Below are 26,879 nucleotides of genomic sequence, written 5' to 3'. Positions count from 1 at the left end.
ACAACATGAATTTGCAGACATTGCACCAGGTGCTTATCATAAATATTTTAAGTGCCACCACAGCTATTTGTAAACCCAGCTGAAAGGTGAAAATAAGGCACGGCTGTATGTTGAGCATGTCAAAAGTACTGCTTTACTTGCAGTAGTTTCCTGAACTTTAAACAACTCTCTCTGCTGTTTTTTCCTGCTTAACTCAATATCTCAATGTGTTGAAACTAACAGTGTGACTAAGTGGTTTCTATGCATTTTAGAAGAACACTGAACAGCAAATATGGAAATCCCTGCAGATTACTTAAACAGCTAATTCATCATAATTTTCTGCTGACTTGCATTTGTTCTAGAAATTGATTTTCTTTCTCTCTCCATTTTTCTCAGGGCTCTATTTCTGCATTCGTCTCTCTGGCTACTTGAAGAGTGTGAGCAGGGAGCAGGCTGTTTCCAGCTGCAGGGGTGTTGTAAGTGAAGCATGTGAGACCTGTGGGACCGCTCAGCTGTGGACACATTTACAGGAAGCAAGGAGAACACTGTCTGTCTGACTACATTTAAATCTGCCTGTCTGTTCCACTATTTGTCTCCCTGCTTCTATTCCCTGTATGTGGCGAAGTGTCTTGTCCCGTTTTTACTATTTACTTTCTCACACTCCCAGGCTCCCCCTTTCTGTATCCCACTGTTTGTCCCTGCCGTACTCATTGATTGTCCCCTTATATCTGGCTCCCGTTCAGCCTCTGCACTTGTAAATGAGATTGTCATGGTTATTGTGATCTTTTGTGGGAATGACAAAGAGGGTGAAAGCCATAGGGTGGTGATGGGGTTTAGAACCTGAGAAGGACAGGATCAAGATATGGTAAACATCCTGTATTTTACTGCATGGACACATAACAGCAATTACACAGAATATATCAGTTTGGAAGGCCAGAAAAATTTATAATTTAAATAAAAATATTTTTTTATTCTTGTCTACACATGTTAACCTCTAAAGAAAACTTAAGTGAATGCACATAGGTGTTTTGTTCTAGTGTTTTCAAGTATAAGATTGGACATTTTACGCCACCACATTAATTTATAAGTGAGATTCAGATTTTACTGACAAAGCATATAATAGTATTAAAATATCATGATAAAGGATATTAAACATAGCCCTAACTACAAATGTATTAATTTATCTGAAATAACTGAAATTCTCTGATTGGTTATTTTACTACTTGGCTGTCCATTGGCCAATAATCTCTTTATTTGCCAATATCTCTTATTGTTTGCAACACCTGACATAAGATACAGCGATTAAATACTGGAGGAAGTGCAGAAAGTGAAAAGATGAAAAGATGTTAGACAACAGACATGTAGTAAATAAATTACTGACATCACTGACATCACTGACATCACGATCCACATCCAGCCAGCAGGGCCTGGAGATTGTGTGCCATTACTTATGCTGGCTCAGTAGATTAAATAGTTTATAGTCTTCAGTGAGGCCACACTGAAAGACGGCCAATAATTGACCCACTAATCAGTTTACTGACCTCTAGTTTACTTACCACAGCTAATCCTGGCTGACATTTTACAATCTGAACATCAAACAGAGGAACAAATAAAGTCAAAAACAAGATTAAAGAAGAAAACAGGATATGATATACACCCACATATATACGCACTTACACTAATCTTGAATTCACATGCATAAGAAATCTCAAAGATACTCCCAAGCATTAAAGCTCCCTCCCATTTTGCTACAGGAGCTTCTGTCTCATGTGTTTGACTGGGAAAATTATGGTTATGTCTAAGAGCCACAACTTTCTATATATTTTAATAATTTAGCACTTCCTATAGTCTCAGCTAAAAGCATAAACATTGAACCTAAAGATCACAAGTAACCCATAACTTTCTTATTAGGCACGACCCATGTTTACATCTCCACGACTCTCACTCCTTCCTACTCTGTCTCAATTATATTTTGTCAGTGACAGTCCAAATGACTTGGGCATGTCTGGGACATCAAACAAGAACATGTAGTGACAGCTAATCCAGGGTGAAGTCTCAAAAACTATGAGTGTGAATGGACGGAGAACAAGAAAACTACTTAGCAAACATAAAGCAAACAGTGAAGCGTGTGCTGAATACAAACATGAACTTGAACCAAACAGACAGAGACTAAATATGCATCAATATTCATGCCTTGGAGACAAAGTTAATATGAAAAAAAAAAATAGAACATGAGACAAAGTCACTGGAAAAATATTGTCACATCACAGTCTGATGGGAAATGACAAAGACAGGGAGAGGTGGCAGGTGTATTACTTCTGAAAAATGCAACCAAATATTTTAGTTAAACAAAATACACAAGAGTGGCAGAAAAACACAGAGGTAAAAAGAAATAATATGAAGAGACAGAGTGACAGGAAGGGAGATGTAGTGAGCAGGTAGAAGGAGGTGAAGGTGAAGAGTGGACAGAGAACAGCAGAGTTTGTGGTACTCACTCCAAAAGTGAAGGTCTTGACTGGCATGCCTGTTGGCCCTCCACTCTCTTGTTCTTACGTTTTCTGTTTCTCTCACAACACACAGCTGTCTTTTCTGTTGCCCCCTGCAAGTGCTGTGGTACAGGGCACGCAGACCCCAATCCAACGTAAACATGAACACACACACACACACACACAAATAAGCGTGGTGGGTGGAGAGACTGCAGAGGGTGGGGGCTGAGGGGACAGGGGCCCAGGGGTTTATCTCTGAAGGAATGCTGTCTGTATCTAAACACACACATTTGCACACAGCAAAAAACTAATGGGTATGACACACTCTCGCTGCAACCTGCTTTTGCATTTGACATTGAATTTGTCTAATTCTGATTAATTTGCTTTATGAAGAAAAGTTGTATTTTTTCTTCTCCTATTCTGTTCTATCAACTTCTATGTTCTGTTCTTCATCTCATAGGTTGTGTTGCACTACTACACGGTCACTTTATCCCTCCTTTCTTCTCTCCCTTCTTCACAGCGTCACGCCCATCTCGGTCTCTCCTGTATGTTTTCGTGACAGCCAGACAATCTTTTTTTCACAAACTAGGCAATACCAGAATAGTGTAGTTACGGTGGAGAATGGGTGTGTTTTTTCGGAGCGGCTGTTTCAGTCTGTCAGGTGACTTACAGTGACAAAGCGCCTGGCAGGGGGGTCGCTGCCACCACCCCGTGACAATGGGCCAGACACACAGGGTGGGGGGAGAATGGAGAGGCCAGCCTCTCAAAGGCCCTGCCTCTTTTAATAAAGCGTCCATCATTCCCTGCTTGAAAAGGCCTCCTTTTTTCTACTTCTCCCCTCCTCTCTCCCTCTCCTGGCTAAATGCTGGGAAAAGAACATTGCTGCCAAAACCATGCAGAGAGATAAATGCTAGTAGGAGAGGAAGGAGGGGGCAATGTAGAAAGAAGGCTATGCACTACTCAGTGCCACTGGACCGTGACCTGGGCAAAAACATCACGTGGGACATCTCTCCTGTCCAAAGCATTGAGTTTGGATAGTGATGAGGGCTCCACTGTCAAAGGACATGGGGTAGAGGACTACAGACACTAATATCCATGAACACATGACAAATTATCATGTGGTTCTGAACGAAAAGGGAATGCACCACTTCCTATTTGGCATAAATCTGATTTGGCTAAGCCAGTAGAGTGTAACTCAACTCATCTGAGGAGAAGAATCATAACTTATCAGGACTTATAAGGCCTTCATAAGCTATGACAGAATAAAGTGAATAATGATGTTGTGAATGTTTTTTCTGGGGGTGTCCTTCTCCCCCTCCATTTCGAAATATGTTGTGCTCACGGTGTAACTGCTTTACTTGGATGCCTTGACTTTCAATGTATGGAATTTGCCATTAAAAAGGCTTCTTTCACTTTCATCTGCTCAAGGAGGACTCTTTCCTTGTGCCCACCCTAAATCTGAGCTAAATGCATGTACAAGCACAATTGTGATACATATAGAGATTTACCGAATTGTTATGTGGAATCCAGGCCCAATAGCATGCTGGGGCTGACTGTGTGAAATGGCACGTACTACTGTATTTTCCTAGAGTGAGTGTTTGTATTTGTATCTGTACCTTATTTTTAGGAGCTACAGTACTACCTCCAAAGTCTGAAGCTCCTGAATTTCAAAATTATGAGGTTTATGTGCCTGTACTTTTGTTCAGATGGGCTCCCACATGGCTGACAGTGGCTCAGCTGGTAGAGTGGCCGCTTTTATTGACCATGCTGAAGTGACCCTATAGGCAAGACATTGAGCCCCTAATCCAACCAATTGCAGCTATGTAGTGTGTATATGTAGTGCTGGTCCGAAGCTTACTAACAAAATTGGGAACAGTTGCATTAGGAAGACCTTTGGGTGTACCAATAGGATAACGCTGAAATTTTCAATCAAAATTTCAATCAAAAATTATTCATGCATTTTTTTAAATTCTCAGTTGCATTCTCACTTGCTCCTTTTTTGTCACAGGGCTGATTTAAGTTTGGGGCAGACGTGCCCTCTGCACCCTGTGTCGAGCCCCTCTTGTTGGCAGTATAAAAGGCTACAGCTGTTTACGTGTCCTGTTTGTGGTTTTATGGCCTGTGTCTTGAAGAACAGAAACTACAGTTGAAAAATTGCGGGAGGAATCAGGAAGATAAACACTGATTGCCTGCTGTCTTTCTCCACTCTTTGCCTTTGTCTGGCTACTATGCTCCAATACTCGCACCACAGGTGAAACTTAAAGGCTTAAGACACAATAAAAGGAACATTGGTTAATGCTTAATGGTTCAGTTAACAAAGTTAAGAACAATTCTGGCTCAGATACTTGCACCAATATTGATGCAAGTTGGTCAGTTTGACTACTCAGTAGAAGGAAAGATATCTGTAATATAATAATAGTTTTTAATTATGCTTTTATGTAGGATTGCACTTCTTTAAATTTGCATAATGTCCATCTAGTGGCATAGTGATGCTTTGCAGTTTTGGCCTGCAGACACATCAAAGAGAGTCTGGGCAGGATTGGTCTGGGCTGATTACTGCAGCCCTGGCACAAAACTCCCTCCTAAACACACACACACAGACACACACAAATACAAAGTTCTTATCCTGTGCTTCAGCTTCTCCTGACAAGCTACATTAATATTGGCTGGCCAGTGAACTGACGGAGGAGTGGTTTAAATCAACATTAACAAGCAAGTGTTAAAACTGTCTTCACACAAAAATTACATATTACATATATATAGTATTTGTACTGGTTCATATACACATTTTCATACATACTGTATTGTACATAAAGAAGCTTCAAAAAATTAATATGCTCCGCAATGTGACAAAGTCAGACTGACCTGTGGAAGACAAAAACAGGGAGTTAGAAATACTGAAAGCAATACAGAAGAATGACAGGCTGTATGTCAATGCAGGGCTAGGCTGCCATTAATCTTAATAAGTGGAGAAGTAGAAATGGAGAAATCCAGAGTGCACATGTGCAAAAGGAGAGAGAAAGAGCTTCACTGCGGAGAGAATCTGTCTTCACAATTCTGTATCTCCCTGCCCTGTATGTACGAAGCACCGGCTGAGAGCACTGGCTGAGAACATGGACTCCATAATTTAAAACAAAGGATCTAACCATCAGTTACAACAGGGGTTGAGTCAGCATCAGACAGGATCTGAGCAGCCAGATAATTTAATGAGTCTGGTTAATAGACGCAGAGCTGAAGTGGCCCAAGATTTTAGACTCTATTTAGACATAATGTACTGTCCTAGAACTACAAAATATAAATTTAAAAATTCTTCTAGTTCTTGAGTTCACCTGCTAGTGTCGACATGAGTCTGCTAAAGTGGGACATAATGCAATTCCAATATCCATGAGAGTATGATTAGTATTGGCTCTCTTATAGAAGAAGAACAGAAAGAAAAAATGGTGCTAATGTTTTAAAGCCAAAACACAGTGAGTCAAGCAGCTCTAACTCAAAATTTGAAATGAGGAAATCTTGCTTAGTAAAAAACAAAATGCAGTCTATTATATATTATATTATAATGCAGAATATTATATTATACTCAATATTATACTCAATTACAAAATGAATGGTTTCTTTGTGGATGACCTCACATAGGTCCTTTCCATAGGCGTTTCCAAACACTAATCTCAGCTTGCCTCAGTGTAGGACCATCTTTATTTCTCATCATAAAGCACAGAAGTGGCAAGGAAAGATGCTAAGAGTGGCAAGATGAAAAAAAGAGATGGATTGAAACAGCAAGAGGTACATAGCACAGGGGAAACACAGGAGGATGTCTCGGGCACTGTGGCAACAGTGATGACAAATAAATGTGCCTACGGAGCTGAGACTGAGTGTATGGCTCAGTGAATGTGGAACAGTATCTCTGTCCACAGTCTAGTTGACAGGATAATACAGTCTTCATCTGCACAGGTTTGCTGAGTCAGACTGGGCTTCCCCCCCACACACACCTTGTTTACTCATACATTCCATCATTAGATTACCTACATTGAAATATCAGAGTGACGCTTGTAGCAAAGACGGACCTAGTTAGTCTTCAATGTTTGGTCAGCTATTAATTATCATTTGGTGTAGCTACCACAATGCTTTCCACTAACAGTTAATATCTGCTGCCTTAGGGCCCACATTTCAAACTGCCAGCTGTAGCTGAGATTGGCATGTTAATAAATATTGAACATACGCAATTAAGGGAGGTCGTCTCATTAATCAGAACAAGGGCAGTCAGAAGGAGGATTATGTATAACTTTCGTCAATACTCAATTGCCTCTATTTAACTACATTAAGTTAATGCTGCCTTATGACCATTTAAACCACACAAATGCAGAGACACACTCATTTACACATCAACACTCACACACAATTTTCACCTACAGTGCAGTACATGCAGGTGCACAATACTCACATTCACTGCACACTGTTTAGCTCGCAGCGACTTTCCATATGCAGGCATACAGTCCAGGCAGCAGCATACTCAAACTGAACATGTTTGTGCAATATATTTTCCGACAATTGGGGAATGCAATGTTTATGTATTTAAACTTTTTGAGCAACTGGTTGTCAAAGTTTAGTGGGTCAGTTAAAGCTGAGATAACTTGGAGAGGTACAACCTGACCCTAGTGACATACCTCTGACAAAGGTTTTCTCCTGTATACCTGAGGTTCAGGTTGACGTTAGCCTGAAAGTGATTTACACTCTATTAAAATGCTTTGTTTACAATACATACTGATAATTTTGTCCTTGCCTTTTATCGTCTTATAAGTGTTGCAGCAATGTTCTAAACAAACCACACATCAACAAATTCATATCTCAATGTATTTTGTTTAAAAATGTGCAGTTTTTAATCACATGTAACTTTATGTAAACTAACTTTTTCCAGTGGGCTGCTATTCCAAAATCCAGCATATGACAACAATTACTCTGCACCTATGTTATCTATGTACACTTTTTGTTGATGTTTAATTGTGGTAGCCTGGATGAAAATAACACTGTTATGTCATACTGAATGGCACTTGTTCTGAAGATGTTGTTAAAAACACAAGAATCACAAGAAATCTGGGTGTGATCCTAAAATCTAAAAAGTACATTTAGAGATTATGCCAATGTCAGAAGGTCCTTCTGAAGAGTAGATAATTCACAAAAATATAAACTTTAAATCATCCTATTAAAACATGAAATTGATAACATTGTAGGTACATGGAGCATAGTAGAGAGAACTTCCTTGACCTGGTGTCTTTTAAACATGAGCAGTGAACGTTTAGGTTGAATATGTTGGACAGACAGGGAGCGTATCTGTGAAAGACTTGTCTTGGCTATCAATCAGATCTTCATAGTCTTTTGATTGGCAGTCAGAATAGATCTTCACCTGTGCTACAGTGCATAGTGTGACAGCAGGAATTTTAAAAACTAGATAAAAGTATACTTCCACCTTTTCCATGCTCTGTGCCCATCCAACTAAGACACATGCCCATGCACACATGCATGCACATAGCTCAGTTTCTTTTTTTTCAATTAAACAAATACACAAAATAATTGTCTAACGTGCCATAAGAGAAAAGCAAAACAAATTTAGCTGTAAACTCATTTAGAAGCGTCAAATGTGGGTAAAATAACACAAGACATTGAAGTCTTGAAGGAAGCTATTGCAGAATTGAATGAAAATAAACTAATTTAAAACTCATTTGTGACTCAGATGAAATTTAAGAAACCGAGCTTTAACCTGACTGTGGAAAATTGAGTAAGTCTGCACATGACTGAGTTCATTCTTCCTGTGTCAGTTGGTAGAAACTGACAAGAGAGTTCAGTTTATCTTCACAGTTCTCTATGACAACTATACTCTGTTACTACTTACTAAATATAATAATGCAACAGGTTTTGGGGATTAAATCCTTTATACAACAAAAGAGCAGCTCTATTATTTGTCCTCTTTACTTGGACAAGATCAGATTCAAATATTTATTCTTGTACTAATTGAATACTATGATATTTACAATACAGTATAAGTTGTTCCACAGAAACTTGACATAACAATATTCACTGTTTCAGCCATCTGCAATGCTATGTGAGTCCTTGAAATTTCCACTTAGCCTTTTTAAAATGTTATTTTAATTTCAACCCAGTGCAGGGTAGCAATACAATACAGTAGATAGGACCTTTTTAAAAAGTGCCACTGAAGGTATTTTTTGTAGGCCAGATTGTTCCCATGAGGTTTCCCACTGCAAGAAACAATCAGTTCCTAATGGGTCAACGAGATGAGGAGAATCCATTTGTTTTCCCAAACTTGGTATCAGGCCAACTCAGACAATATTACATGACTTCTGTGGATCTGTAGACCCCCTCTACCTTTAATCTGAATTCAGTGAAGCTGGTATCTGGGAACCCGGGACAAAAGAGAGTTACAATATTTGAATACACCATGGCCTTTCATATGTAAATTAAAACTCTGCCCCCCTAGCCGAAACAAATTACAGCCAACTGCTTGTGGCTGGACTAAAATGGGCTTCCTAATGTAGTCTGCATCTACAGTGGGCTGAGGAGCAGCTGGGGCAGAGAAACTGAGATGGGGAAATTCATGTGACATTGCAGAGTGTGACAGTTTGTTTCTATTTTTTATATTGATTCTGCCATGCAGCCATACTGTGACGAATGGGGTTTGGTTCTGAGCATCTGCCTCCAAGCACTCACTGAGGGGTAATTAGGGCTGTGGGATGATCATGGATATTCCCCAGGCCAACTTACTATTAATGGTGGCAAAAGGGACAGGGCCTTTACATAGACCTCTGTCATGTTACAATTCTGTGTTACGGGGGGTGGGGTGGGGGTGGGGTGTAAATTAAATTAACCCTTTAGGGAAAGAGTCACGGTTTGTAAATCCATTGGGAGGTTTGTGAAGACTTCACATAACTATTTTGGTACTTACCTGTTGTGACAGCAAAGGAGATCAAAATGAAGCTGTGAACCTATAGTGAAATACAGCTTAAATATTTATTCAATATGTTATTGATGGGCTATAATAAATCAACAATCTCAGACAATTAGGATCTAAACAAACTACCAGGTTAGTCAAATTTACCTGAAAGCAAAAAATAAACAGTAATATGATCATTTGTCATGTTTACTTAAACCGTTTTAACTGACTGTGGATATATTCAGGATCATTGGGACAAACTGGAAGTAAGACTGACACATGGTACTGTATTATAATACAATATATAACTGCTTTCATAATACACAGAAATTTGTTTACTGTCCGTATGTTCAGCTTATCAACCACCTATTTTTGTGGCCATGGTGTATGTATATTTTTCAATTCCTGCTGCATGCCACAATTTCATTAAACACTTGAATACAATGTTATGAGAAAACTGATGGCTAGAACAGCAAAAAATAAAACCCAAGTTCCAATAAACTGTAGTTTTCGTTTTCAGATGCAGGGCTGGAGCAGTAATGGAAGGAGAGAGCAGCAGGTAGAAATGGTCACTCTCTATTAAACACTATTTGGGAAGCAGACACTCTTTTGCAGGGATTCTGTTTATGCCAGTGTTGTTTTCCATGGCTGTGTTGGTGAAGTGCCAGTGAAAGGGATTGGGCTCTTTGGGAAGATCTATCACTGCACCACGCTTCGTCTCTGTCTCTGCGCTCTAGAGCAACAAGTAATCATCGTACAGAACGTCCTACCCCAAATGAGAGTACCACCCTACTGTACTACTACTGTGTGTCTACACATTTGTTTACTTTGATGTTATTGTGCGCTATCTGTGGGTTTCACAGGTGTAGCACTGCATTTAACAGCATCACTTAGGAAAAGACGACACTCCATATTGTTGCTGGCCAATGGTCTGGGAAAACTGTTACTAGTGATACTGGTTTATATGCTTATTCACTTGCCTTTTTTGTGTTATCTTCATTTTTTGTGTTCACCCCATTGTTTTCAGCAATTTGTTACTGCGTTTTTTCAAAATGATTTACTTTGTCAGCTTAAGATTCAGTAGAAATGAGTGATGGCCAGCAATATGGAGATAGAGAGAGCAGGTTTAGGACCTTTACATGAGTGCAACAGGGGAGGTAGGATTTGAGGGGAAATCATCAGCAGCAAGAGGCATCTGGCACAAGTTTACCTACAGCCTTATTGCATTTAGATGATCTCTCCTTTACTGATTGAGGATGGATTCAAGATCATCTGTAAGACAGGTGCAATAAAGCCTTTGGCAAACGTATCCCAGACTGTTTAAACAGATAAAACTGGACAAAGACAGGCACAGCACATGAAACAGGAAATACACAACAGCCACAATACACAACACTGACACAACAAAGGCACAACTACAACTTGCTGACGGTAACACCAATATGCACAAACACAGACGGAAAGACAGACAACATGTAAGGACATTCAAATCTTGCTTTAAACTAATACACAGACGGAAGCCATGCAAGGACCGAAACAAGGCATGCACACACAAAGAAACACCCACACTTTCACAATTTCTCCGTTTCTCTCTCCCACATACAGTACACACACCTTGATGTAATTCTTCACACAAACACAGTGGTACAAATGACAGAAGCATATTTTAGAAATCAGAAGAATCCACAGGAAAAATACTTGTACTGATCTCTTTTTCTCACTATTGTAAACCTGTGCTCTATGAAATAGTTGTATGTATCTTGTAACGCAGACATACTAGACATAAAACTTGTATGGAGTCTGAAAAAATATATATATAAGCTATATTTTGCCCGTGGACTCTTTCCTTGTAATATGCTGTTTGTGAACAGTAATTCAGAAGAAATCAGAGACTGAAACTGTTGATATAAATACAGATATACACTCATTTTATATATAAATATGTGAAACTAAAAGAACGCAAAACAAAAACAAAAAAAACACCAAATTATAAATGAAAATCAGCAAGTTAGTACAATACGTCAAGCAAGGACAGGAACAAAGTAAAAGCTCCAGCCTGATCCCACGACACCTGACTGAACCAGCTCACATCACAACAGCAAAACTAGAAAGTCAAAAGAACCAGAACTACAATACCATGAGCAACACGCAACAAAAACAAGAGAGATAAAGATAAAAACAACAACAGCAGAGCAACAACAGTGACACAAATTTATGTGACACAAGTCATACAAGATCAAAAAATACAGAATATATATATATATATATATATACACACACACACACACACACACACACACACACACACATACACCCACACACACATAGATACATAGAAATAGGAAAAGCCAGATATACGTGTTGCAGATATTTACTTCATCATCATAGTGCCATACTCCTTGGCCATCCGGCATCTCAGAGCTCACACTACTGTCCTGATCGATTAGCCAGCGATGCACGGCGTGGGCCTAAAAGGACATACGACATAAAGACAGAGCCCAGTTAATCATAACAATGAGAAGCTGAATGTTGGAGAGAGAGACTAGAAGAAGGAAGGGAGAGGTGAGCAGCAGAGCAGGTAGAAAATAATGTAAAAAGAAATGAGAAAGAGTCAAGGAGGGACAGGTGTACATTACATTTAAACACATGTAGAAAACAAGATGGAGAAGGGAGGAAGAGGAATCAACCCAACCCTGCAATATCCCACCCCATGCTGATTGTCCAACCCCCAAAAATCTCTCATTGCAGGAAACAGGTCAGGTTAGGTTGAGCGACAGAGTGTGAGTGCAGAAGCACAATGAGGCGATCACACATACAAAGGAGAACACTGTGCAGCACCACACTGATGGCGATGGAGGAGAATCTGGTGTTGATGCTTTGTGGCTGCAAAAATCGGCAACAGGTGATGTCTGGAAGCCAAATGTACTTACCATTATTTCACATGTGAAATGTGCAACCGTAATAACACAAAAAAGTCACAGTAAGGGGCCTTTGACTGAGCATTGCCAGCATTGTTTAACAGCAAAGAAAGGCAAGACAAATGCAGTTGAACGGTAATAAATATGAAAATGATGTGGAAAAACCGCAGAAATGGTTGAAGCTTCAGTAATTCATTGAAAACACAAGTGAGCTTCAGCATTTTTTAACAGAAAAATTACAGACTGTCTGCTCCTCTCAGGGAACCCGACAGACTATAAAACAGACAGACAGAGGGATGATTACAGATCAGGTCAGACCAGACTCCATGAGCTGAGATTCAGATCAAACACGCACTGTAGCCAGTGCAAGTCCCAGTCACCCTGAAAAGCATACAGTACACACATGAATACACTCACACACACCAATCCCCATCTGTTACTCTGGATTGTTGTGTCAGCACCAAAAAACAACCGAACACAGCTCCTTTTGCAGCACTCACTGCCCACTTGCGGTAGAAACACTTTTTCAAGATTAGCACCGGAGTGATTAAGTACCCTGTCATTGCTGCTACTGTACATTTAGTATTTGCTTGGTGCCAGCAGTTTTATATTTCCTGTGTTATGTTTTTAAGATGCAGTGATGCAGGCTGCCATGTCTTGACACTTCAGAATAATGTTTATTTTTACCTAGAAGCACCGTTTAGCACATATTCACTGATGGAGAAACAAGCTTTAACAGAGATTATGACAACAATACACACACACGCACATAGCCATTATTACATAAATGGTTGTGCTATGCTCATTTGCAAATATTTTGTCATACATCCAGTCCGGCCAACAGAATACTACTGCACTTTACTATAATGTAAACATACATTTTAATCCAATGCCCACACAAACTCCTAATGTCCTACTCTGTTTCCTAATCCTATTCTTTACCCTCAAGCCATCACCTGAATTAAAAATGTTCTCCATGACCAGTTGAACAGAAACAAAACTTGTCTTCTACGAGGATAATTCATATTAATTCATATTTCTATACTTGTGAAGACATTTATAAAGAAAGAGATGCTATAAAAGAAAAAGCATGACATTCTGTGTGAAGTGTGTCTGTGAAGACAAATGCATTAGCTGGTAAACAAATAGCAGGAAATTGGAGGACAACAAACAAAAACAAAGGTCACCTCAAGGTTGCACTGAATCAAAGGGTGACAGCACAGGCCAGAGCCTTTGCTAGGACTTCTGAAAATAGATGAGCAGAGAGGCACAATTTTACCAGACAACATGGAATCACTGTGGAGGATGTGGGGGGGTGGGGGGGATGCGATGCACTGGGGAATCATCTGTAGAGTTTGTGGAGAGTTACAGAGCGTGTCAGCTTAAAAGAATAATTGGATTAAGTACCAGACGGCTAGTGATGACAGGGAGAGAGGAGTGAAAGGATCAACAAAGAAGGGGGTAGAAAGAGTGAGGCAGAGGGAGAGAAAGGTGCTGATAAGAGTAACAGGCTATTTGCTGGGCAGGCTCTAGGAACCTCAAGGCAGCAAATAGACATGCTAGGGGAACCCAAGCCGTTATGGTGTAGATTAGAGGGATAAAGGGATAACACTCGTAGTGTCTGTACAACTAACTAGCAGCCCCATGACTATTTGGTTGTAGTTCACATCAAACTCCAAGCGAGCATAAGGCAACCAATATGAGTGAGGTAAAGCTGAAAAGAGACACATTACTTGGTCTCTGCTTGCTTTATGGGCTTTTATACCTTCTTGATGGCCTTTGGAGTAGTGCCATTCTAGAGGCGGTTTCGTCTCAAAATTTACAGCTCATCCCTCACAGTGTCGAGGGCAGAGGCAGTCCTGAGAATAAAACTGAGGACGTAAGTTGAAATAGAGAGGACTGCAAGTCAAGGAAAGTCTCATATTAAAGAGAGGATGACTGTGAGCAAGAGACGTGGAACAACGATTAGAGAGTATTAGGAACAGGATTAAGTCTGCGTACCCTTACATTGTGATTGCATGAAGGGGTATGCAAACTTATCTCTTAGCTTAAGATTATAAAATGGTGATTCAGGTAGTGCAAATGTTCTTATATCATCAACATAAAAAAGTTATAGTTAAATAATGAAAACTCCATTGCTCATGAAGGAACAGTATTAATAGCTATTTGTGCATAAAGTGTTATGTCTTTTTTTACCATTCTAATATTTGGGGATGCAAATTTTACTGTACAGGTTACACCGTGCTTTACAGATTTGTTAATGTTCTTATGCTGAAATAAGAGTTTGTCACCAAACAACACATTTCATTTAAGGTAAAACATTCTACTTTGGTCTCATCAATCTACAAAGCATTCTTTCCACAGATTTCTAGCCAATCTTTGTGACCTTGAGCAATCTAGACAGGAGTAGCAACTCTTAGTAGTGGTGTAACAACACATTGTGGCGCGATACACCACACAGTACACCACCCCAAAAGAATTAAAGCCAACTACAAAACATATGTGATTTTGTAGTAGTTTGAATGTTTTTATTATTTAATAATTTTTGCTTTCAGTCATGGTGTCAAATCTGTAAAAAAAAAAAATTAAATGAGCAAAAGGGCTAGAACTAAGAGTCAAAGGAGTCCTTTGATTTGTCTAAAATAATTACCATTAACCAAAGTCAATACAAATGATTACTGCAGGTCAGTTTGGTTGGTTTGTTGGATACAGTGCGCATGTCTTCTTGTTTAACCTACTGTTTAAAATATTCAATAGATTAATAGTGCATGTGGAATTATATAACTGGTTCAGCTGCTGGGTTTCACTAAAGTGAGAAGCAATGTGCACAGATCATTTCACAGACAGAGACCGTCTCTGTGCTGTCTCTGTGCCTGCCCTGCCACAATAATTTGCCCATCATTTTGTGAGAACGTATAGAGAAGCAGCAATATAGAAATGATGGCAGCATTAAGACCCAACCACATTTCTCAAAACACCTATTTGTCAGTCCAGTTTGTTTTAGTCCTGAAGCCTATCAGCTTCTCTCTTGATCTTTCATCGTCCCATCCATTATCCTCCAGTGCTGGATAAATGTCAAGTAATCAAGCTCTGTAAGCCATGAGTCAAACTAGGCTAGTGCTAGGCTAGGCTGGTTCTTTGTGAAAGCCTGACACAGTATCTAAACTAAATGGACCCCTACTAAATTATTCAGTTCAAGTGGAGTTATAACAAGACAGCATATTCACATCGCTAAGACAACAGAGTGCTCTTCTCTGTATCCCAAGGGACAGCTGATGTATCTGGTCTCCAGTTTTTATTTCATGATTTTACTGAATACATCAGGAAAGCACAGGGGAAGTGCCCGTAATGTGATTAACTACAAAGGTGATTAAAGAAGAGAAATCACCGTGTAGATCTCAATGAATATTACATATGGGGTACATAGGTGTTGTGTTTGTTAGCTAGACTAGACCTTAGAAAAGCATTAAAAGCTTAAGTTACAAGGTAAAATTGCTTGAGATGATCAGATGGAGGGTTAGTCCTGAGCCGATGGAATGGATGGAGTCCCTATGGGCCAACCTGATCTGGTCCCTAACACATGTTTTTAGTGGTAGGGGAAACCGGACCACCCGGAGGAAACCTATGTTAACAAGAGGAGAACATGCAAAATCCAGAAGGTTGGTATCGAAGGTTGGTATCGAACCAGGGACCTTCTTGCTGTGAGACAAAAGTCTTAACCACTCTTCCACCATGCTGCCCTCAGGTACAGTAAAAAGGTAGAGAAACTGAATGCATCTTATTTTCTACTGTCTTTGTCCTTCTTTTCAGCACGAGTCCTCTACCAGAGGCCTGGGAGCTTCCGGTTCTTAGCTGTGTCTGTATATTCTGATGTGATAATAGGTTGAAAGCTAGTAAAATGTCCAAAACCAACTGCAGTTTTTTTAAATGACATGGACTCACAACTCATACGACAACATTTCTAATTGAGAATGTGCAATGCATGGAAACACAAGGACATCATAAAAATACATCTAGGAACTAATAAAACATCACTGCTTTAAACATCTGGAATGGGCAAGAGGTTATATGTAAGTAAATATAAATGAATGCAAGCATAGAAGAGGAAACTTCCAAAGTGAGAAAGTGAGCGAGAGTAAAGAGACGAATGACTGAGAATAAACAGCAGAGCGGTGCAGATTCCAGCCTAATTATTAATGCATGGCAGAGAGCTGCCAGCTCTGTGCCCAGCAGCAACCAGTCTAAGGTCCATCAGCCAAAGAGAAATAGTTCCTGGAGGAGCACAGGTGGAACTGCCAGGTGGGATGAAAGGAACGGATGGTGCAGTCACCTCCAACTATCACCTCTCCCTGTTTCCACCTCAACACACCCACACCGTCTCTCTCTCTGCTCTCACGTTCATCCTATTTGTTCAGTGTGAGTATGTGCAGAGTCACCCTTTTCATCCTTTCCTGTCCACTGTCCAATACATCATATTACTTTGAAAATTCTCTGTTAAAAATTTTTATTGTACAGAAGTCATGGAGCAAATGTTAAAAGGGTCACATTAAAAAGGAGTCACAGAAGATGATCTGATCTGGTCTTTGTTAAATCTGATACATGCAGAAACTGAAACAAAACAGATCATTCTAATTTTAGGAGTAGTCAAGGTTATTCATTTTAAACGCTGATGAAACACAACAGTATTTTTTTTTAAGTGTTTACATGTAGGTCCTTACAACAACAGGATTTGGTTAACAATGCTATAAACTGTAGCGTCAAACATTTCAAGAAAAGAACTAAACAGAAATAAATCCTGCAGAGGACCTTGTTGTGCGTTACGTTACATAGTAAAGTGTTTCTGTTATTTTGGCCAACCCTCTTTGAAACCTCCAATCCCCACAGTCTGAGCCTGTGAAGGTCAGAGGTCATTCAAGCACAATGATCAACATCACAACACACAGAGGACCAAACATTTGTTCTCTGCAGGTGATAGAAAGTACAACCTCTTCTGATCTTTAGTTCTGTTTGTACCTTTTTTTGTCTTCCTTGGAGAAAAATTTTGGGAGGATTGTTGAGGTAGTGAGTGGAGGAGTAGGTTTGAACAAGAGGATCTTTTAAGCACATGGGTATGAGTTCCTACTCAAACCAGTATACCTAATGTAATTATTTAAGGGTTGCTGTAACTGCACTGTGAGTAATCAGTAGTCATTTAATGTTATTAATATTAAACAATGATAACATTAAGATGAGGAGAAGAAAGTCAAACCAGGATTATTTTATTCCACAAAGCTACAAAAAAATGTCAGTGTTTACTGTAGTTTGAGCACTTTGAAGTTGAACTGTGCCAAGACAGATAATAAACAATGTTTTCATGTTATGTGTGAGCCCCTGAAACTTTCGAGTGAAGCTTTGTAAAATAAATACGAGAGGAAAAGAATAAGAAGAAACAGAATGTTATCAAGGAGAGAGAACCAGTTTAAATTTCGTTATGTATTTTATCAATGACGTGTAGCTGCACTCCGTGCCCCTCCTTCCCATTTTTCTCCCCTTTTTCCATTTGAAACCGTTGCTCTTCCATCCCAGACTATTTTTACCCAAAGTTTCATTACCATGATAAAACACATGCATGAACAAAAGATAAACTCAAAGAGACAGCCCAGCCAAAAACCTGGATTTGAGAGGCTTATTTTCATCTTTCTTTCTTGTCTTCTATTCTTTTATGTTGCTCTTTTCTTTTTGCTCGGAAAAATTGAAAGAGACATGCCTTTTCTTTTGGCCTGTGCCTCATTATGGTGCCATTCAGGTCTGCTCTTTTGTATGAGGCCAGCCCAGAGCCATGCACGGGCACAGCGGAGCAGCCGGTGGATTACTCACGTCAACACTTCAACAGAACCACCAAACACTCTGGCAAATGCCCCTGCCAAGTGTACCATGATTGTTACATGCTTTAATAAGTGTAGCCAAAGACCCATGCCAAGATTAAGCCAACGGGAACAGCTGCTGTACCGTGCAGACATCAGTGCAGACAATACATTCTAGGTCTTTAAACCAGGTCACGGATATCATAATACTGGACAGAATGTATTGCCGTGCACTGGTAATCAGCATGAAAAGTGTAGTCTAGTCACACAGAGCATTGCATCTGAAATTGAGAACCAATACAATTAGACTTTTAGAATTCAAAAAATTTTTTGTCCTTGAGAAGCTGAGGTCATTGTCTGCTTATGAAACAGAAACACAACACACAGCATCACTCTGCTTAACATTAGAAAATGAATAATAATTCATTTTCAGACAATACAAGGATGCATTCTCAAGCATAAGAAAATATTGTGACAAATGCTGAATAAACACACCTAGTGAAGAAGTCAAATACTGAAAAGGTAAGAATATAAAGGTAAGAAAAAACTGCTGTTTCACCCATTAAGTGAACTGTTAACCAGAGAAAGCCCACTCACCCCATCACTTTAACATATAATTTACCTTTATTTATGTTATTTTTAAATTAATATTAAAGTTAAAAAAACTATACCATTATTGGTGTATTTGTTGGAGGCAAGTCACAGAAAAAAAGATTACCATATTTAATGTGCTGTAACAATCAACATTTTTACACTAGATAAACATGTGCTACGTGTAGAAAAGGCAGCTGTTTGAGAAAGTGCTGTTAAACTATGTGCATCCAGGACTAATCAACAGACAATATCTGTTATCAACTAACTGGTAAACTTAATGACTATTACCGGCCACACGTTAAAATGTTATGCTAAGGAGAAGACTACACAGGACACGGCTAAAAGGACAGCAATTACTGGACTTGAGTACTTTTATTAGATTGACAACAAAGAAATGCTAACACAGCTCATTTTCTGCTGTATGTGAGATGCAGGTTTGCCAACATGTCATTGGATTATGCAGGTTCAGTTCAGTTCTGTTTAGTTGTGTACTTATTCCCACTCCCCCCTCGCCCACAAATATAAAAAAGACACATTTTACACACATGGTAGAGGTGTCTTGGACAGCATGTTGTGTATTTCAGTGTCTGGTACGTTGTGCATGTCTGTACTGTTTCTGCAATTTGAGTTTGGTGTGTTCATATATCAGAGCTGTTCTCGTGCTCCCTACTGGGACAGAGGACATTTGCTCCCTTTATCACTGTTGCATGTAGTGCTCATTATGACCTTTTGCTGTGGTAAGTCAGTTTGCAATTGTTTTCAAACACACACACACACACACACACACACACACACCACTAGGACTAGCACACCTGCACATGTAAACATGCACATACACAGCACATAACATATACTATATGAATTCAAAAATAAGCTCAGTAGACAAACTTTCTTAAGCTTTGTAATTAGGCTCATTACTTTTGGTCAGTTTGGAATTTTAAATAAAAAATATCAAGCAACAACAGAGCTCAATATCAGATTTGAAGAAATGAAGTGGCTTTCAGCAAGTGGCTACCATCTTCTTAGCAGCTTTTACTCTAGCAAACCAGATCAATTTCTGAAATACCTAATGTTGACGAATCACGGCTATTGTTGTGGGTAGAGACACAAATAAGAGTAAAAGTCCAGAAGCCATTTAATTCCAAAAGTGAGACATTTGTGCACAGTCACACATCATATGAATGAAGGTCCCAGGAATGCTCATGGAGTACTGTACAATCTGCAAAGGGGATTGTTAAGTTTTCTTTAAGGTGCAGTTTAGAAGGTTGTTGAATAAGCTCTATGAGGGTAACTGAAATGAATGATTATGTCTAGATTACCAGACTTATTTGAAATGTTTTCGAGGTAGCATTTCCATTGATTACATGATAAACCTGTTAACAAACAAACGAAAAAATAACAGTTGGTTCCATGTTCAGTGGAATCCAAGAATTTAACTGCCAGAGCAAATGACTGTCAGTGTTTGACTATATGGCCACTTTGAATAGTCTTAAATCTGTCTTCAATTTGTTTCACCACCTCCTGGAATATTTTGTTATTGGTGAATCTAGTACAATAACAAAGCACCTTCTAAAGCCTGTTGGCCACTTACAGCTAGCACCTTTCCATGTTTTCTAGCTTGATTCACTCATATATGTCAAAAACTTGAATCTCAAATAAAACTCCACTCCCTGTTGAATACTGATGAAAAATAATAAGTTATGAACACAGAAAGGAGGGCTCAAGCTAATCATGTGATGACATCCGTTTGTATAACTTGGACTAACATCTTTAAAAGAGAACAACCACTTTACATTTTTACTTCTGTTACACTGTCATATATTTGATCAGAGATTCAGGTGTGTTAGTCTTGTAGATGCTATAGTACCCTTGAGCCTCAAGCAGATATGAGAACGAAGAGGAGATGAGGGCTATAGACGTTTATGTAGCTATTTTCTTTGTAACTCCTAATCTCCACATTTTTTTCTGTTATTCATTTTCAGTTTTACAGTACATTTCTCTGCATTAGAAAGTGTACAATCAGAGGAGTTTACTTCAGAAGTGAAGCCTTACAGAAGTGAAGCCTTTTTCAGGAAGTCCCGAAATTGTTTAGACTGTGGTGTCAGTGCACACTGCAGTGCCATAATGTAAATGGGCAATAAAACCCCATAGATGACTGCTGCATAGCTTTTACTATGAAACCTAATTGCAAGAATCCTTGATTAGATTCACAGCTGGGAAACTGACTTTGAAGGGTAATATTCTCAGGATGCAAAACAACAACAGTGAGCGGTGATGGAAGAGATAAGAAAAAAACAAAACATTTGTTTTCTTAACCGTTAAACAGTAAAATACCCCTAAAGATCGTTACATGGAATCTTACACCAGGACATTGTGATCAGGAGAGAAATACACAGTTGAACAGCTTCAATCTACAGTAACACTTTAAGCTTGTTTACTATACACAATATTGTATGTGGTGATACTGAACCTTCACAATTACACCTGATGGCACAACTAGTTCCTCAGAAGCTACTGTGGTAAAGATACTACCATATGTGCATACTAGCATGTGTATACTGAAAAGGAGGCGGGCAAAGATCAGTTGTCATGCTATGAGAACTATGAGAGCTATGAGAGAGGGAGAATAAAAAATTTAGGGAAGGGAAGCGTTAAAAATTGATTTACTTGATTTTAAGAGACAGAAAAAAGTCCTTCCTTATCCACTTTTTTTATTGCACTTCCATCCTCTATGTTTTTTCCTCCTGTAGTTGCTGACTTAGCTTTCAGGGAGAGTCCTCCATGAAGCCAGCCCTGGCTTGATTTCAGTGGCACAGGAGTACTGTTGCGTGTGTGTTTCTGAGAGAGACAGAAACAGCGAAAGAGAGAGGAACAAGGAGCAAGAAGCAAGGAAAATACTGATGATACTGAATACTCTAGTTCTCTTATGTGTCCCAAAAAGTGTGCACATGGGTGGAGGTTTAAACCATGTGCCATTTAGTGTTGACTATTATTTGGGGAAGAGCTATAGTGAGGAATTGAAGCTGTATTCAATGTGAACACACTGAAAATGGTCAACAGCTTGTCAACAGCTGTGCATGTTTGTAGGTGTTAATGATTAAGGTGTTTTAGTGCTGTGTGTCAGTACTGCAGATAGTATGACATGATATTGCAGCTAGGCAGAGAAAGTGTAAAAAAAAAATCATGGCTTTGTGTGAAAGAAAGCAAAACACTGGTTAAAATAGAATGATTTTTTTTGGCAGACAGTATACCGTATACACTATCATATACACTATCATCAGTATTTCCTTTCTCTTTGTGATATTTGTGTAAAGCGCATAGTCTGATGCGCCACTGTTTTAATTGAACAGTAAACATCAGCAGACCAACCAGGATTTTTATGCAGTCCAGTGTTCATATTGATCATCTCCTCTTATCAGTCCCCCTACTTTTTCTGCATCCCAAGTTGATAAAAAAATCCATTTGTGTATAATATATTTATATGTTTTGCATTTGCATGTAGTGCATATTCTCTCTCTTTTGCTCTTCATTCTCATACTGAGAAACACAAATATGGTGTTACACACCCTTACCTTTACTTACACTCTTGTATTAATAGAGCTCTTGTGCCTGCGCGTAAAACCTGAATACGCACAAAGACGTTCAAGTAAAGAGATGCTCACTTGTTCATACGCAATAGGCAAGCTGAATGCATCCAAATATAGCATCCCATTACATCCCACTGTCATTATTATTCCTTTCATCGCCCTTATCAGCAGTGTGGGGCTTATTCAGCTGGTCGACAGTGAGGCCACTTTTATGGAGCTCTCCTCACCTCCCCACTTAATGACATCACCATACCCTCCTCATACCCTTTTTAGTTCCTGTCCTCCGTCTCCCCTCTCTGATATTTCCATCTGGGTGTCCTCCCTTCTGTTTTTCCTCCCCTCTCTCTTTCTCCCTTCCTGTTTAGTGCAACCCACTGATGAATAACACCCACCACCGTGTACAGAGAGATATGAAGAAGGACATAGTTGCATATCTCAATGGACTACCTTTATGTTAACACTATTGACCGATTCATACACAACATCTAATGACAACTATAACTAACAACAGTTGAAATGAAAATAAAAATGAAATAAATTAAATGGAGGGATGAGATGATGAAACAACACAGAAAAGAAGAGTCAATAAGTCGAAGGTGAGAGGAAATAATGTCACATAGTGTATTCTCTGACCCCTTAAATTTTTAATTCTATAGCATCTGTGACTCTTCGGGTGGTTTTGACACACAAAAAAAAGTCATTTGAGGTGCTGTTTGCTTTTAACACTTTTTAACACCTTTAACCACTATGTAAACATGGTAATATACCACAAAGAGCATAGACTGCAGATTGTGAGATGCAGTGAAATTACAAACACTCAACCCCACTATCATTCAACACCAAAATAATTTTTTCCTATTCTATTATTTCAGAAGACTCTGAGACTCCACAACTGCACACCTGTGGGCTGTGAAAAACACTTGTGTTCTCACAAAGCATCTACTCCCCTTCCAAATGAGACACATACCAACCACAGTGAAGTCCTCTAAAACAGGAAGAGAGCACTTGAGTCAGGGCTTAATGGGCGAGAGTGGCTCAAGCAGCTTGTCAAAGCAATGAACATAAAGAAACACACAGGGAAAGCCTAGGGTCAGTTCAAGGACTAAAGGAAAGGAAAAGTAGAAGAGACTAAAAAAATGTGAGTGTCTCAAAAAAACTAGAGAGCTGGGCGGGCAGGAACAGAGAAAGGAAGTATAAAGGAAAGAAGAAAGGAGAGTGTGGAAAGGTTTAAATGTGATGAGAGGGGACATTGTAACTGAAGCTTTACCTAAAAAGAGGGGTCAGGAGGGAGGAAAAAAACGGGAAGTGAAGAGATGATACATTGTTGGCCCTACTGAAGGAACATGATTGTACTGGGAGACACAATGTGTGGGAAAAAATAAGAATAAATTATCATATGTGAGAGGTGGACTAGAATAAATATTTTGGATCAAAGTACAAAGAACTGAAAAAAAAAACATTCGTTCAATAATTTAAAGGCAGAGGACAAAACAATCTGAGAGTAGAAGCTGCTATCATAACATCTAAGACCCAATGTCTTAGATTTATATATATATATATATATATAAACCCAATTCCAAAAAGGTTGGGACGATGTGTAAAACCTAAATAAAACAGAATGCAATGATTTGCAAATCTCCATAACCCATATTTTATTCACAATAGAACATAAACAACATATCAAATGTTGAAACTGAGATATTTTACTATTTCATAGAAAATAGTAGCTCATTTTGAACTTGATGGCAGCAACACATCTAACTAAAAGTTTGAATATGGGCAACAAAAGGCTGGAAAAGTAATTGCTGCAAATAAAAAAACTAATGGAGGAGCATTTGACAACCAATTAGGTTAACTGGCAACAGGTCAGTACTGTGTATAAAGGACCATTTCAGGGAGGCATGAGCAGACGTTCATCAATCTGTGAAAAACTGTGCATACAAGGTGTGGAACAATTTCCGAAAAATGTTCCCTTAACCTAAAATTGTAAAGACTTTGAAGATCCCACCATCTACATTGTATAATATCATCGAAAGATTCAGGGAATCAGGAGGGATCTCTGTGCACAAGGGACAAGGCTGAAGGTCAAAACTGGATGAATGTAATCTTTTGGCCCTCAAGTGGCACTGCATTAAAAACAGGTCTGATTCTCTACTGGACATCACTGGTTGGGCTTAAGAACACTTTACAGACAGTTGTTAAAAGAAGAGGGGATACTACACAATAGTGTTGTTAGGTTGAAACTGTCAGAAAGGTGATAATTCTACTATGTGTTCATTATTGAGGTCAAAGTGGGTAGTGGAGTCCTACTGGAGTGCATTATAAGAAGAGGTGGTTCTAATGTTTTGGCCACCTTAGTTAAAATGAATGAGGTGGCGAAAATGAAGGACATGAAAGACACACCAGTGTATAGAAATGTTTTCTTCTCTATTCTCAGCAGAAGGGACAATGAGACAAACACTGCTTGAAGAGTAAAGGTATGTGCAGGCACAAAAGTGTCTTTTCAGCAAGTAAAAAACAAAGTCTATAACCAGAAGCAATGTTTAAAAATAGTTTCAACCTTAGACAGCACATTGGCTGCCATTTTGAATAAATGGAGCATGAAGGAGGGATATACAGCCTAGGAAGTGCCAAGCTAGGCCCCAAGACCCTCCTGAATCTGAATGTCCATTCTTTTTTTGTGAGTTACATCTTCAATAGCATCAAATAGAGAGCCACGGGCAATGCTGTGGAATCCAGCTAAAGTATGTGTTTTAATGTCTCTGTTAGGTGAATGGTATTTATATTGTGGAAAGATGATTCCATCTGCATTTGGAAGCATATTTAACTTTTGCTATAACCTTTAACCTTTAATTACAAGCTGGATGGTGCTTCTCCTCTTTAAACCCCAGAACAGGGCATCCATGGTTGCCTTTGTTTTTTTTATTTGCAGCACTTACTTTTCCAGCCTATTGTTTCCCCTGTTCCAACGTTTTTGAGATGTGTTGCTGCCATCAAATTCAAAATGAGTTAATATTTTCCATCAAATGGTAAAAAAAACTCACTTTCAACATTGGATATGTTCTTTATGTTTCTATTGTAAATAACATATGGGTTGAAGAGATTTGCAAATCATTGCAATCTGTTTTTAATTACAACAATTACTTTTGTGGTTTTGTACTGTATAGCAAGAGAGAGAGAGGGACAGAGAGTGAGAGAGTGTGTACTCATAAAAATAGCAGGCCTTGAGATCCTCCTCCTCTTTATTTGAACTTACATAAGTCTACAGTGAAAGTATGCAAGACTAACATGCACGGAAAATTGTAGGAGTGAACGCATACTTTTGATAAACTGCAGCACAATGCAGCAGCAGTACTGTGTGTGGAGCTACAAGTACATACAGTACAGTATAGATATACATCACAATAAACATGACTGAAAAAACAAATTGTTCCAAATATTAATGCAACAGTTGGTTCAGCCACGAAAATGAATCACTTCAAAGGATCGTACTTGCCTATGTGCTGGAGAACAGGGTTCACCTCTCCTGCCATTAAATCCTTCATGACCTTGCAGTGCTGTGGACCACACAGTGCCACACCTGCCTCCACCAATCTGTGTCTTCACACTGACAGTAAGCACACACATCACTAGGTTCACTGTTTTAAGCCATGCACTGAAATCAGACTCTGCACACAGCAATTACAAATGCTCATCTAAGCAGGCAAACACATTCAAACAGTTTGTATTTATCTGTATCCCCCTGCTCCTGCTCCATTCACCAGCATTTTCTGCTACATTCAGTGCCAGCATCAATCTCCTCTTTGCTCTTAAAGTCTCTTTGCTTGAATAGCATTCTCCGCTCAGGCTTGTGTCCATATTAATGAGCTCAGCAGAGGGTTTCCTGTCACTTTGACCACTGCTGACCAAAAACATCCACCACTTATTAGAAGCAAATAAACCTCCAAATTCTTGTCTGTTTTCAAATTTATCCTTAATGACGTTATTTAATTTTGTCCATAAACACACAGCAGTCATCTTCAGAATGGGATGGAGCCATGTGTTTGGCTTAAGAGGCAGTTAAAGAGAGATGTGGTTGTTGCTGTTATCTGAGGTGGGACTCACATGTCACAAATACATTTGATAATATATGTAATTAGCTATCCACACTGAACTAAGATTAAATGGAACATCAAGGCAATATTGGTTCAATCAGGAGCATCAGAAACACATGTTTTAGGATAAATTGACATTTTTTTGAGGTTTTTGGTATTTGGATGAATTTTTAACCCTTGTCTTCCTTGTCTATGTCTATCAGTCCCATGACTGAACATGACTGAACTCTTAATGAATAATTGATGACTCTGCGTAACAGTGTTGCAGAACAGTGTTGAATTGCTGCACTGAATCAGAAGGAGAGGCGGGTGTGAACACAGCTTGTGTGTACTGCACACTTGTCTAGTATCTGGGCCAATGTGTGACTCTGTGTTCATTCGATAAAGACTCCCTCCAGGAGTCCCACAAAACCCAACCCAACCAGTTATTTGCAAAGG

At 39.1% G+C, this 26,879-nt stretch overlaps 1 protein-coding gene across 17 annotated transcripts in view; it reads right to left on the bottom strand.

The window, feature by feature from the left end:
- The window catches only part of ank1a (ankyrin 1, erythrocytic a), a 76,077-nt gene that overhangs the window by 35,680 nt on the left and 13,518 nt on the right, over window positions 1–26,879 (bottom strand). For 15 of the 17 annotated variants that reach the window (XR_010915550.1, XM_067521181.1, XM_067521172.1 and 12 more), the window contains one exon: window positions 11,781–11,873. The exons of 1 other annotated variant lie outside the window; for it this stretch is intronic. Coding sequence is in view for 15 of the 16 variants with exons in the window: in XM_067521181.1 (XP_067377282.1) it covers window positions 11,781–11,873 (93 nt within the window). In the remaining variant the exon portion in view is untranslated. Of the gene's footprint in view, window positions 1–2,474; window positions 9,300–11,780; window positions 11,874–26,879 lie in introns of those variants that run through there. One more of the 17 variants, XM_067521186.1, reaches the window with a different exon arrangement.

The sequence above is a fragment of the Channa argus genome, chromosome 11 (genome assembly GCF_033026475.1).
Source record: "Channa argus isolate prfri chromosome 11, Channa argus male v1.0, whole genome shotgun sequence".
Lineage (NCBI taxonomy): Eukaryota > Metazoa > Chordata > Actinopteri > Anabantiformes > Channidae > Channa > Channa argus.
The sequence above is the reverse complement of the archived record's forward strand: the minus strand, read 5'-3'. Positions and strand labels throughout refer to the sequence as shown.